At 45.8% G+C, this 15,174-nt stretch overlaps 1 protein-coding gene and 1 long non-coding RNA gene across 3 annotated transcripts in view; both read right to left on the bottom strand.

The window, feature by feature from the left end:
* The window catches only part of LOC310862367, a 705,243-nt gene that overhangs the window by 8,957 nt on the left and 681,112 nt on the right, over positions 1-15,174 (bottom strand). The window lies entirely within an intron of this gene.
* Positions 1-15,174, bottom strand: part of sdcbp2 (syndecan binding protein (syntenin) 2) — a 52,897-nt gene that overhangs the window by 2,801 nt on the left and 34,922 nt on the right. Inside the window, exons 5-7 of one of the 2 annotated variants that reach the window (XM_083768825.1) lie at positions 9,847-10,011; positions 7,301-7,476; positions 660-831 (exon numbers count right to left, since the gene is read on the bottom strand). In XM_083768825.1, coding sequence (XP_083624951.1) covers positions 660-831; positions 7,301-7,476; positions 9,847-10,011 — 513 coding nt within the window. Of the gene's footprint in view, positions 1-659; positions 832-7,300; positions 7,477-9,846; positions 10,015-15,174 lie in introns of both variants that reach the window. The other variant, XM_083768824.1, reaches the window with a different exon arrangement.

A 15,174-nucleotide genomic window follows, 5' to 3' on the forward strand; every position in this document is an offset into this window, starting at 1 on the left:
CTAACCACGAAACATTAAATATCAATCAAATAAAAATAAACGTAATTAACATTCAGTTTCTGTTGTGCGACGGGCAGATGCAGCCACCCCGCCTACCCGGAAATGTAGTCTCTGGGTTGTTTGACTCGTTTCTAACGCTTATTTTGTTACTCTTTGGGTATATTTGTACATTTCCACCTTCAGTCGATGCTTCATATCCATATGAGTGAAAAGGCCGGGGTGATCGGTTTATTTTTCAAACACAGTTCTTATATGAGGCGATCTAAAATCCCTAAAATCTAAAATCTATAATAAAACTCCATTGGACCCTCAAACTGTCTCCAAAAACAGCTAACCCCACCAGTAATTGACAGTATCTAAAGTCACAACACCAACTTTGATGAGGCAGCATTGCATTGTTAAAAAACTATAAAGTTGTCTTCATTTCTTTAACCCGTTCTGACCTGAGATCAGATTCTAAAAATGTCTTCTACATCCTGACAGTTTTCTGAAAAAGCTATGTTTCTATGTCAGTCGTTCTTCGATTTTTCAAAAAATAGCAGACCTACAAGCTCGTATGCGCTTGTAGATCTGCTATTTTTCAATAGATAAAGCATAATAACCTAATGCTAACACCAAAAGGGGTTAAAAAAGTCTATTTTTCAGGAGGCCGAGCGGACCTTGAGTCCGATGACGTTCTGCCCGTTGATCTCACAGATGTAGTGGTCGGTCAGCATGCCGTTGCGCGCCGCGGAGCCTTCCTTCACCAGAGACGTGATCTTCCCAGACTTGTAGATGAAGCCCACGTGTCCTGAGCTGTCCTTGTGCATGGTGATGGTCCGCTGGAACGGCCTGGAGGGACAGAGAGGGACATGTTTAGGGCGATGGTAGAGGGACACAGAGGGACATGTTTAGGGTGATGGTAGAGGGACAGAGAGGGACATGTTTAGGGTGATGGTAGAGGGACACAGAGGGACATGTTTAGGGTGATGGTAGAGGGACACAGAGGGACATGTTTAGGGTGATGGTAGAGGGACACAGAGGGACATGTTTAGGGTGATGGTAGAGGGACACAGAGGGACATGTTTAGGGTGATGGACATGTTTAGGGTGATGGTAGAGGGACACAGAGGGACATGTTTAGGGTGATGGACATGTTTAGGGTGATGGTAGAGGGACAGAGAGGGACATGTTTAGGGTGATGGTAGAGGGACACAGAGGGACATGTTTAGGGTGATGGTAGAGGGACACAGAGGGACATGTTTAGGGTGATGGTAGAGGGACACAGAGGGACATGTTTAGGGTGATGGTAGAGGGACACAGAGGGACATGTTTAGGGTGATTTTCAGACTCCATCATGGCCCGTAGCACTTACCCTACCCCCTTAGATAGCATTTCTGTAGACTTAGATAGCATTTGATACAGACTTATAGCATGTTATGTAGACAGCACTATAAGCAGGGCTGCACACAACTTTTTTTGGTCTAGTACTCAGAGGAGCACCTGGAGGAGTTACTTGGTGCTCCTAAAATGCGGCGACCCGTCTCGCCGGATGGATAAAAGAGGGATGCATGAATAACTTATAGCAAAACGATACTTATTGGATAAGTGGGGACTGGGGAGTCAATGGAGAGTATTGCAACTCTAGATTCATCCCATTATACAAAAAAATCTAGAGTTGCAAATTGCAGCTATAGGTCCATGTGTATTCCAGCCCTATATGCATATTCTAATACAAACTTCTTAATACTTCCTAAGGATAATATGAGCATCAAAGCAATATTTAGATACTTTTTCTTTATTTAAATAGCCGATCTACTAGCTCACAACGTGTTGCGGAGGCGACACGTTGTGAGCTTGCAGATCAGATATTGCCTATTTGTTTAAAGGACAACTTTAGTTTTTTTCAACTAAGGTTCATGTTTTAGGTTGTAATTAGAGAAACTAAAAGGTGAGTGTTCATTTTCTTTCATTTGCTGCTTTCTTTCGTTTTAGGGATTTTAGCAGTTTTTGACAGGGGGGCGGGGGCATTCGAGCATGGGGCTAAATATATATTTTTTAACACAATTTTATGGTGATTTATTTTTTTATTATTTACTATAGTCCTAATAAACGCCAGGAAATTACATCTGGCCACAAAAGATCACGGGATCTATTGAATGTGACAAACTGACATATTGAGCCTATACACACAGTATAAGCCTTCCCCCAGTAGGCTACCTTCACATTCAATAGATCCTGTGATCTTTTGTGGCCAGATGTAATTTCCTGGGGTTTATTAGGACTATAGTAAACCATAACAAAATAAATCACCATAAAATTGTGTTAAAAAATGCATATTTAGCCCCATGCTCGAATGCCCCCGCCCCCCCCCCCCCCCTGTCAAAAAGAGCTAAAATCCCTAAAACGAAAGAAAGCAGCAAATGCAATTAACACTCATCTTTTACTTTCTCTAATAACGACCTAAAACATGAACCTTGGTTGAAAAAAACTAAAGTTGTCCTTTAACATACGACATGTCGTACGGCGAAGCATACGTCAGGCTTCCCTCTTGTTTTTAGCCGAGGCGATGTCCACAGTCAACACAGAGTCAAGACAGTCAGACACACATGGCTCCTCTGTGCAAAAATAAACAGTGTACACTACCCGACTTTACGATAATAAGGGACAGTATGTCGGGACACGCTGTTGTCATGTTGATAAGCTTCATATTGTGCAGCAGTGCCAGTCCGTGAGAGACGGCATCGCACACGAGCAAGTTGCATCGCACACGAGCAAGTTGCATCGCACACGAGCAAGTTGCATCGCACACGAGCAAGTTGCATCGCACACGAGCAAGTTGCATCGCACACGAGCAAGTTGCATCGCACACGAGCAAGTTGCATCGCACACGAGCAAGTTGCATCGCACACGAGCAAGTTGCATCGCACACGAGCAAGTTGCATCGCACACGAGCAAGTTGCATCGCACACGAGCAAGTTGCATCGCACACGAGCAACTTGCTCCAGCACCCGGAAAACAAGCAGTGAGCAGCTTGGAATCCTCCCCATAGAGTGGATCCTCCCTCGTTTCGACTAAGGACGCGCTGTGATTGGCCACAATGGCCAGTGCACTTGTGCAAGACGTGCTGTGATTAGCCAGTAGTAGCTACTTTGAGTGGCAGTCAGTGGAAAATGCTCTCGCCACAGAATGTACTAGTATTCTGGCCATGATAATAACTCTGTGCGGCCCCAGCTGTTGGTACGCAGAAGCGCTTCCCGGCGCTTGATTGACAGCGCATTATTAATTTTGACGGCGCATGCGCACTGGCGCACCACTTATGTGCAGCCCTGACTATAAGTGCATTGTATGTAGTCATAGCACGCCATAGTACATGTATAGCATAGTATAGTATATATGTATAGTTTCATTATATAGATATTCCACTGTTACGTTCTTAGCTTACGCATGTTTCATGATAAATGTTTTTTATGTGATGTATGATGCTTTTTTGTTCTTGCTTAATGTAAATCGCTCTGGATTAAGAGTCTGCTAAATGCCTAAATTGTAAATTGATGGTGCGCTGGAACGGCCTGGAGGGACAGAGATGGACAGGCAGACTGTCAATGTTTAGGCAGAGTGTGTTGTTAACTCATTTTGAGGATGATTCTAAAAGAAAAAGGCTTCTAAATCAGTTTTCTGAAAAACCTATGTTTCTATGTCAGTGGTGCCCAACTTTTTTCTTGTCAAGGACCCCCAGAAATATCTGTATTTGGCCGCGGACCCCCATCTGAAAATATGTTGTTCCAGGGACCCGAATATGAATAATATCTTTTTTTTTTAACCAGTTTTTGTGCCATTGCATCATGGCCGTAACTTTGTTGTAGAGCTACATGATGAAGGCAAAATATTACATTTTGATCACGTCATCGCAACAAAACAGAAAGGTAACCGCGGTTCTTTGGCGGCTCAGTTTCGCCTCTGAAATCAACCGAACCAAATACCGCCAAATATGCATTTTTTTTACCACTAGTTTAGGTGGCCGAATATGGGGTGCATGCCTAGCATTGGGTCTTTCCAGTGACAGTATGAGAGGTTTCAGCTGCTAGCTCACAAAAGTAGATTGAAGAAAAAACAATGACAATTACTTATGTGTTTACTGTATATATTGGTTAAGAGATTATATATAGTATAGTTCAGGTCTGTTAACTTGCAAACAACTGTGTGTGCCCAACAATTATTAGCAGAAAGTGGATTATTAGCAGAGTGGAGAGATGACCAGCAGAGGGAGACAAAGATGGAAGAATGTCTGGTATTGGCTACAGTTAAGTTCAGTAACATCAATTTTTGTCCCTGGCCAACTGTACACTGCCTCTCTAAATCAGAACAGACATGTGTTTAACCGTTTTACCATTTAAGACCTGGAACATGCCTGTGTGTCACCTTAGCTTGTAACCACTTTAACCATTATTTTTGTTTAACTTTAGCTAAAACTAGACTAGCACTAAAACACTCCAGGTGACTAAAATCTAATTTTGCTGCCCAACACAACACTGCTCAGAGCCTATCAGGTGTGCATAAGACTTTGTTTCCTGGCTGTCAAAATAAAAGCACAATAACAATCATGTCAGCTAAAAAAGTGACATTCTCGCAGTTACTGTGTTTCTGCATGAGGTTTGTTAATAAGTTATGAAAGGTTGTAAAGGTTACCCTTTGTTGAAAGAATGTTTAAAATGGGCAAGACAAAGTCACGGCAATGCCGTGACTTTGACATTTTGAATGTAGTAAATGTTCAGCAACTACAGCCTAAAGGCAATACATATTTTCATGGGATAAAAATGAGAACGGTGTGAGAATCGTGATCTCAATTCTTGTGGAGGAAAAATCAAGATTCACATAAAATTTTGAGCAAAGAATGGTGAGGTGGCGGGGCACGGTGGCACAGTTGGTAGTGCTGTCGCCTCACAGCTGGAAGGTCCGCTCGGGACGCTGTGGGCGCTGGCGGCGTGTTTCCTCCTCCGCGTCATCAGTGCCCATACCCGAAGGCGGGGTTGGCGCAAGGGCCTTTCTGTGTGGAGTTTGCATGTTCTCCCCGTGTCCCCTAGGGTAGGTACCCCCACAAAAAACATGCAGTAATCCTGGTCACTAAACTACCTCCCCCTGGCCAGCCGGGGCGCCTGATGGAGGGGAAATGAACTGGTAGGAATAACGTGTTCCTTCCACGCGCTACGTCCAACCAGGGGAACTCCCCCCTGTCAGGTGTAAAGGAGCAACTTGGACACTCAGGCATGAAGGAAGCATGAGTTCAAGTCTGTTGCTCTCCCCTTGTCCCCCATATATGGGGACTAGGTTGGTCTCCCCTTGTCCCCCATATATGGGGACTAGGTTGGTCTCCCCTTGTCCCCCATATATGGGGACTAGGTTGGTCTCCCCTTGTCCCCCATATATGGGGACTAGGTTGGTGGAGGGTGTGTAGAGCCCAGGATCACATTAGATGATTAACACAGGGGGGAAAAATGGGTTACAAAATTGTGGGATAAAAAATTATATATATATAAACAAAAATAATCATGAGGTACTGGAAATTGGGAAATACTCAAGTAAAGTACAAATACCTCAAAAAAGTACAGTACTTATAAGTAAATGTACTTAGTTACTTTCCACCACAGCTTTAAGGACAACTTTAGTTTTTTTCAACCAAGGTTCATGTTTTAGGTTATTATTAGAGAAAGTAAAAGATGAGTGTTAATTTTGTTTCATTTGCTGCTTTCTTTCGTTTTGGGGATTTTAGCTGTTTTTGACAGGGGGGCGGGGGCATTCAAGCATGGGGCTAAATGTGTATTTTTTTTACCAAATTTGATGGTGATTTATTTATTTATTATTTACTATAGTCCTAATAAACCCCAGGAAATTACATCTGGCCACAGAAGATCACAGGATCTACTGAATGTGAAGGTATAGCCTACTGGGGGAAGGCTTATACTGTGTGTATAGGCTCAATATGTCAGTTTGTCACATTCAGTAGATCCTGTGATCTTTTGTGGCCAGATGTAATTTCTTGGGGTTTATTAGGACTATAGTAAATAATAATTAAAAAAAATCGCCATAATATTTTGTAAAAAAATACATATTTAGCCCCATGCTCGAATGCCCTCGCCCCCAAAACGAAAGAAAGCAGCAAATGAAAGAAAATTAACACTCACCTTTTAGTTTCTTAAATAACAACCTAAAACATGAACCTTGGTTGAAAAAAACTAAAGTTGTCCTTTACATTAAAGATCTGCTCTCCCATAAACATACGGTCCATTTAGAATTGTGCATTTAAAATGGTATATGGTGCATTTATATAGCGCCCTTTACATAGATTGTGACATTACAGTCACCCATTCACACACACATTCATACACCGATGGCGGCGGAAACCATGCAAGGCACCAACCAGCACATCAGGAGCAATCAGGGTTTCAGTGTCTTGCTCAAGGACACTTCGACACTAACTCTGGGGGAGCCCACAGGGTTCGAACTGGCAACCTTGCGGTTGAATTACCCTATTGTCGCGCGTCCAAACATCAATCTTTCATCACATTTAGAGGCCCTCATCTATGGAACTCCCTAGATGCTTCACTTAAATCCTCATTATCCTTAGCCAATATTCAAAAAACATCTAAAGAAATATCTTATTTCTTCCTCTCTGTAGATTACATGTTTTACCTTGATGCATTATATTCTCTTTTGTGTGTTTGTTGTTGTATTGTTTATTTCTGTTTTTTGTGCAGTCTGTGTTTTTATTTCTTTACTGCACAGCTGCCCCCCTTTGCCAACTTGTAGACTTATGAACTTTTAATCATTTAAACCAATGACCTCTTCCTACAGGAAAGGATTCCAAATAGGCCTGCTGGCTTCTTCCCTTCCCTTCCTTGCATTGTATTTTTGTTCTTTCATAATGTTATTGTCTATTTGTTGTACTACGTGCCAAATAAATAAACCTAAACCTAAACCTAAACCACTCTACTACCCCCTGTCGCCCCCTGGTGACCTCAATGTCTTTCGAGAATAAATAAAGGTTTGAATGAATGAATGAATGCACCCATTCTGACCGGGCACCCATTTTGGTGTCGGCATCATGTTATGCTTTAGCTATTGAAAAATAGCAGATCTACAAGCTTGTATCGCGCCACCGAGTGGCGCGATACGAGCTTGTAGGTCTGCTATTTTTTGAAAAATCGAAGAACGACTGACATTTTTAGAATCTGATCTCAGGTCAGAATGGGTTCATCAGACCAGTGTGTGTCCAGTGGAAGCCTCGTATCCCTCCTCCTCCTCCTCCTCCTCCTCCTCCTCACCTGTCGCGGACGATGAGCTCTATGCGTGTCTCTGCGGCGGCCTTCAGGGCCTTGTGTGCCTTGTCCAGGCTCCAGCCCGCACAGTTCTTCCCGTTGATCTGCAGGACCTGGTCTCCGAAGCGCAGGCCGGCCAGGGCGGAGGGCGAGTTGGCCTGGACCAGCTGGATGAACACGCCCTGTAAGGACGATAAGAGATCACAATGTTAGGAATTAACCCATTCTGACCTGAGATCAGATTCATAACGAGGTTTTCCATTGGGACACACACTGGTCTGATTAAACCCATTCTGACCTGAGATCAGATTCTAAAAAAATGTCAGTCGTTCTTTGATTTTTCAAAAAATAGCAGACCTACAAGCTCGTATCGCGCCACTCGGTGGCGCGATATGAGCTTGTAGATCTGCTATTTTTCAATAGCTAAAGCATAACATGATGCTGACACCAAAATGGGTGCCCGGTCAGAATGGGTTAAAGACAGTGGTGGAAAAAGTGCTCAATTGTTTTCCTTAAGCGATACTGTACAGCATTGTAGAAGTACTCCCGTTACAAGTAATGCTGTACAGCACTGTACAGTATTACTTGTACAGCTATGCATATAATAGGGCTGAACTTGTAGGTTAATGTACGTTTTACAATAATAACCACAGTGACTACTAACTAAAAGTTTTCAGATAAATGTAGTGGTGTAGAAGTACAATATTTGCCTCTGAGACGTAGTGGAGTCAAAGTAAAAGTACTGGCAATTGGAAATGCTCAAGAAAAGTACAAACACATCAAAATTGTACTCGAGAACAGCACACACTACATCTCATTTTCTCGGGGCAAGACTATAGTATTAGACACAGAGTCCTGATGGTGGCGGTAACTTCACCATTATGTTGATTTTGACCAAATAGAGCGAATCTGGCGATGTCACTTCCGGTTAAACAGAACATCAACATCCGCTATCTTTCTGCACTGTGCTACACAGTCATCTGTCCGGGAATCTATGCGATCATCGTTTATTTTAACCCATTCTGACCTGAGATCAGATTCATACAAGGTTTCCGCCGGACACACACTGGTCTGATGAACCCATTCTGACCTGAGATCAGATTGTAAAAATGTCAGTCGCTCTTCGATTTTTCAAAAATAGCAGACCTACAAGCTCGTATCGCGCCACTCGGTGGCGCGATATGAGCTTGTAGATCTGCTATTTTTCAATAGATAAAGCATAACATGATGCTAACACCAAAATGGGTGCCCGGTCAGAATGGGTTAATATCAGGTTAATAAGTCAAATTAAGCTCTAATCAAGCCCCGAATATCGCATTTTACGCAGCTATGCACATAAAGAGCGTGACCTGTGCGTGTGCGACCGGTGCACGCGAGGACCGGTTTTAGGTAGATTTCAAGCTATATATATATGCTTAGATGTTTTCTATTTACATTAGGATAAATTTGCTGTAAAGACGAAACGGAAGTGGAGAGGAGTCTCCACTTCCGCTTTATAATATGGCAACAGTCTGGCAACGCGAGACTAACGCTGTACTATTCTGTCATTTAATGGGGCGTGGGAGAGGAGGGGGGGGGGGGTGTCTTCTTCAATTCATCACACTCATTTTAAAAAAAGATACCGGTTGCCATGATTACTGCAACCGGATACAAACTAAATAATTCACTGGCGCCGTACTCCCCCCCCCAGCAGGCTGGGAGTCTCCGCTCAGGGGGTAGAGTGGCCGGTAGAACAGCCGTATTGGAACCGGTTCGAACCCTGTGGGCTCCCCCAGAGTTAGTGTCCAAGTGTCCTTGAGCAAAGACTCTGAACCCCTGATTGCTCCCGATGTGCAGGTTGGTGCCTTCCATGGTTTCCTCCGCCGTGGGTGTGAGAATGTGCACATGAATCAAGTGTTGTTTTTTGGCAGCAAATTTATATTTTAGTCTAGTTTTTATCCGTTTACATTTCGCATTTAGTCTTAGTTTTAGTCATAATAGCTTCGTTTTTATTCAGTTTCCATTTAGTTTCCGTCAGCGAAAAAAGGTAGTCGACGAACATTCTTCGTCCTAGTTTTAGTCGACGCAAAACAACACAGGTGCGTGTGAATGGGTTCCTGAAAAAGGTCCCAGTGATTGAAACGTTTAACCCATTCTGACCTGAGATCAGATTCATACGAGTTTTCCACTGGACACAGTTCATTCTGAACGGGCACCCATTTTGGTGTCAGCATCATGTTATGCTTTAGCTATTTAAAAATAGCAGATCTACAAGCTCATATCGCGCCACCGAGTGGCGCGATACGAGCTTGTAGGTCTGCTATTTTTGAAAAATCGAAGAGCGACTGACATTTTTTTAATCTGATCTCAGGTCAGAATGGGTTTGTCAGACCAGCGTGTGTCCAGTGGAAACCTCGTATGAATCTGATCTCAGGTCAGAATGGGTTAATTAATAAACCAGTGGAGCAGAGTTATTCCTTATCAGTGTTGCAGACTATTTCTTTCTCAAAAAAAATAATAAAATAAAACCATAACCATAAACAATAAGGGCCATCCTGTGGAGAGAGACTCACGTTGTCGATGGCCCGGAGCCTCAGTCCCACCTTCCCGTCCTGGTCCTTGCACAGAACCACCTCCCTGAGGCCCGGGCGGATCTCCGCCCGCCTCACGCCCATGTCGGACCCCGTCACGGGCCGCACCATGCCCCCGTAGCCCCCCGCCGCACTGGACAGCGCCACCTGCTGGGGGGGAGGGAGGGAGGGAGGGGAGAGCACACGGGATAAAGCAACATAACATGTCATGGGCTGAAAGTTTAAAATTGGTTTTCTTTACAGAGATAAAGCTAACGTCCCGTTCCCAATGATCTGTAGGAAAAGGGTTGTTTCTTTATGTCAGTTTTGGATTAGGGTGATGTAATCTATGTCATGGTCGGCAGACCATGTCTCCCTGTCAGCCACTCCCACTCTCCATTCCCTCTCTCAGTCATCGTCACACACCTGTTTCCACCCCCTCTCCAGCCCTACAGTGCCACGCCCATTCCACACCTGAGAACACTCCTGCAATCACCCTGCTCCCTATAAGACTGGACTCACTCACACTAACACACTGTCAGAACATACAATCACCCTGCTCCCTATATAAGACTGGACTCATTCCACTAATACACTGTCAGAACATACAATCACCCTGCTCCCTATATAAGACTGGACTCACTCCACTAACACACTGTCAGAACATACAATCACCCTGCTCCCTATATAAGACTGGACTCACTCCACTAACACACTGTCAGAACATACAATCACCCTGCTCCCTATATAAGACTGGACTCATTCCCACTAACACACTGTCAGAACATACAATCACCCTGCTCCCTATATAAGACTGGACTCATTCCACTAACACACCGTCAGAACATACAATCACCCTGCTCCCTATATAAGACTGGACTCACTCCATTAACACACTGTCAGAACATACAATCACCCTGCTCCCTATAAGACTGGACTCATTCCACTAACACACTGTCAGAACATACAATCACCCTGCTCCCTATAAGACTGGACTCATTCCACTAACACACTGTCAGAACATACAGTCACCCTGCTCCCTATATAAGACTGGACTCACTCCACTAACACACTGTCAGAACATACAATCACCCTGCTCCCTATATAAGACTGGACTCATTCCACTAACACACTGTCAGAACATACAATCACCCTGCTCCCTATATAAGACTGGACTCACTCCACTAACTCACTGTCAGAACATACAATCACCCTGCTCCCTATATAAGACTGGACTCATTCCACTAACACACTGTCAGAACATACAATCACCCTGCTCCCTATATAAGACTGGACTCATTCCACAAACACACTGTCAGAACATACAATCACCCTGCTCCCTATAAGACTGGACTCATTACACTAACACACTGTCAGAACATACAATCACCCTGCTCCCTATAAGACTGGACTCATTCCACAAACACACTGTCAGAACATACAATCACCCTGCTCCCTATAAGACTGGACTCATTCCACAAACACACTGTCAGAACATACAATCACCCTGCTCCCTATAAGACTGGACTCATTCCACTAACACACTGTCAGAACATACAATCACCCTGCTCCCTATAAGACTGGACTCATTCACACTAACACACTGTCAGAACATACAATCACCCTGCTCCCTATATAAGACTGGACTCATTCCACTAACACACTGTCAGAACATACAATCACCCTGCTCCCTATATAAGACTGGACTCACTCCACTAACACACTGTCAGAACATACAATCACCCTGCTTCCTATAAGACTGGACTCACTCCACTAACACACTGTCAGAACATACAATCACCCTGCTCCCTAAATAAGACTGGACTCATTTCACTAACACACTGTCAGAACATACATTCACCCTGCTCCCTATAAGACTGGACTCACTCCACTAACACACTGTCAGAACATACAATCACCCTGCTCCCTATATAAGACTGGACTCATTCCCACTAGCACACTGTCAGAACATACCATCACCCTGCTCCCTATAAGACTGGACTCATTCCCCAAACACACCGTCAGAACATACAATCACCCTGCTCCCTATATAAGACTGGACTCATTCCACTAACACACTGTCAGAACATACAATCACCCTGCTCCCTATATAAGACTGGACTCACTCCACTAACACACTGTCAGAACATACAATCACCCTGCTCCCTATATAAGACTGGACTCACTCCACTAACACACTGTCAGAACATACAATCACCCTGCTCCCTATATAAGACTGGACTCATTCCACTAACACACTGTCAGAACATACAATCACCCTGCTCCCTATAAGACTGGACTCATTCCACTAACACACTGTCAGAACATACAATCACCCTGCTCCCTATATAAGACTGGACTCACTCCACTAACACACTGTCAGAACATACAATCACCCTGCTCCCTATATAAGACTGGACTCATTCCACTAACACACTGTCAGAACATACAATCACCCTGCTCCCTATAAGACTGGACTCATTCCACTAACACACTGTCAGAACATACAATCACCCTGCTCCCTATATAAGACTGGACTCACTCCACTAACACACTGTCAGAACATACAATCACCCTGCTCCCTATAAGACTGGACTCATTCCACTAACACACTGTCAGAACATACAATCACCCTGCTCCCTATAAGACTGGACTCACTCCACTAACACACTGTCAGAACATACAATCACCCTGCTCCCTATATAAGACTGGACTCATTCCCACTAACACACTGTCAGAACATACAATCACCCTGCTCCCTATAAGACTGGACTCACTCCACTAACACACTGTCAGAACATACAATCACCCTGCTCCCTATAAAGGCCTATTCATAGTCTGGATTTTCGGTGGTGAAGTGACCACCGCTCCGGTGGTGAGCTGACCACCGGAGCTGAAATAACGTTGAGCGGTGGTGAGTAAAAACAGAGAGGGCTGGAGCGGTGGCGGTGGTTTGCTCTTCACCGCGGCTCGTGACGTCATGTTGTAGTTCGGTGGTCACCCCACCACCGGAAATCCAGACTATGTATGAGCCTTAAGACTGGACTCATTCCACAAACGCACTGTCAGAACATTCGTCATTCTTCCCCCGAGTTTCCTGTTTTTTGTCGTCTTGAAAGGTTAGATTTTTTGGACTATGTTTTTTGTGCCTTGAACTCTAGTGTTTTTGCCGTTTTGGGATTCCTAGTTTTCTTCGTACTTTTGAAAAGTTTGGAATGTTTCCTGAGCTAGCTTTTTGTTTGTGTCCCTTAATAGGGCTTAGGCTACTGCCTTGAATTTAAATAAATACTTTAGTTAACTGAACTGCATTTGGGTCCTACCCTTTGTCTCACCGTGACAATCTATAGAAATGCTAAGAGAAATGTTGTGTAGTTTAGGGGAGGGAGGGAGGGAGGGGGAGGGAGGGAGGGATGGAGGGAGGAAGGGAGGAAGGAGGGAGGGAGGGAGGGAGGGAAGAGGGAGGGAGGGAGGGAGGGAGGGAGGGAGGGAGGGAGGGAGGGAGGGAGGGAAGAGGGAGGGAGGGAGGGAGGGAGGGAAGAGGGAGGGAGGGAGGGAGGGAGGGAGGGAAGAGGGAGGGAGGGAGGGAGGGAGGGAAGAGGGAGTGATGGAGGGATTGGGGGAGGGAGGGAGGGAGAGGCAGGGAGAGAGAGGGAGGGAGGGAGGGAAGAGGGAGGGAGGGAGTGATGGAGGGAGTGGGGGAGGGAGGGGGGAGGGAGGGAGAGGCAGGGAGAGAGAGGGAGGGAGGGAGGGAGGGAGGGAAGAGGGAGGGAGGGAGGGAGGGAGGGAAGAGGGAGGGAAGAGGGAGGGAGGGAGGGAGGGAGTGATGGAAGAGGGAGGGGGGGATGGAGGGAAGAGGGAGGGAGGGAGGGAGGGAGGGAGGGAGGGAGGAGGGAAGAGGGAGGGAGGGAGGGAGGGAGGGATGGAGGGAGGGAGGGAGGGAGGGAGGGAGGAGGGAAGAGGGAGGGAGGGAGGGAGGGAGGGAGGGATGGAGGGAGGGAGGGAGGGAGGGAGGGAGGGAGGGAGGGAGGGAGGGAGGGAGGGAGGGAGGGGGGAGGGAAGAGGGAGGGAGGGAGGGAGGGAGGGAGGGAGGGAGGGAGGGAGGGAGGGAGGGAGGGAGGGATGGAGGGAGGGAGGGAGGGAGGGAGGGAGGGAGGGAGGGAGGGAGGGAGGGAGGGAGGGAGGGAGGGAGGGGGGAGGGAGGGAGGGAGGGAGGGAGGGAGGGAAGAGGGAGGGGGGAGGGAGGGAGGGAGGGAGGGAGGAGGGAAGAGGGAGGGAGGGAGGGAGGGAGGGATGGAGGGAGGGAGGGAGGGAGGGAGGGAGGGAGGGAGGGAGGGGGGAGGGAAGAGGGAGGGAGGGAGGGAGGGAGGGAGGGAGGGAGGGAGGGAGGGAGGGAGGGAGGGGGGAGGGAGGGAGAGAGAGGGAGGGAAGAGGGAGGGAGGGAGGGAGAGAGAACTTGACTCTACAAAATGTCTTCTAAATCATGACAGTTTTCTGAAAAAGAAACCTGTGTTTCTAATATCAGTGGTTCTCAAACTATTGAATGTCAAGGACCCCCAGAAAATGTGTTTGGCCTCCGACCGCCCCATCTTAAAATACGTTGTTCCAGGGACCCCCCCCCCCCCCCCCAGAGGCAAAGACTCTAGTTAAAAAACGTTCACTCTGAAAGAATATATATTCCAAATTTGTGCCACATTTTTAATGATTTTTCAAAAAAATAGCAGATCTATATTGCTGATGGTGATGTAATCTATAGAAATGCTGCCCATCTACCCCCAGATACAGTTTTATCAGATTTATCCCTGGTGAAAGATACAGCACTCACCATGTTACCCTCCATGACAGGACAGGGTGTAGGGTAGGTTGGTGTTCCCTCTCTGAGAGGAGATCCAGGCACCGGTTTGTTTATTTAAAGCTATCGATGGGAACGTCACCACCCTAACACCACGTTGCTGCTAAACTGGAACAGAGATACTCGTCAGACCCGTTCACAAGTGAAGGGAATTGCGCCCCCTCTTGGACAGACCTGGCAACAACGCTTCACGTTTGCAAGGCCCCTTTAGGCGCGAGTTTGGGTTAAACTTTGGGTTAAGCTTGGGTTAAATTAGGCGCGAGCTTGGGTTAAACTTTGGGTTAAGCTTTGGGTTAAGCTTGGGTTAAATTAGGCGCGAGCTTGGGTTAAACTTTCAGTGGTGACATTTTATGTCCCATCTGTATACAGTCTGAACTGTCTTATCCCATTCTGACCTGAGATCAGATTCTAAAAATGTCTATTACATCCTGACAGTTTCATTATTAACCCATTCTGACCTGAGATCAGATTCTAAAAGTGTC

This window comes from Protomyctophum parallelum (genome assembly GCF_964188405.1).
Source record: "Protomyctophum parallelum genome assembly, chromosome: 7".
In the NCBI taxonomy this organism is placed as follows: Eukaryota; Metazoa; Chordata; class Actinopteri; order Myctophiformes; family Myctophidae; genus Protomyctophum; species Protomyctophum parallelum.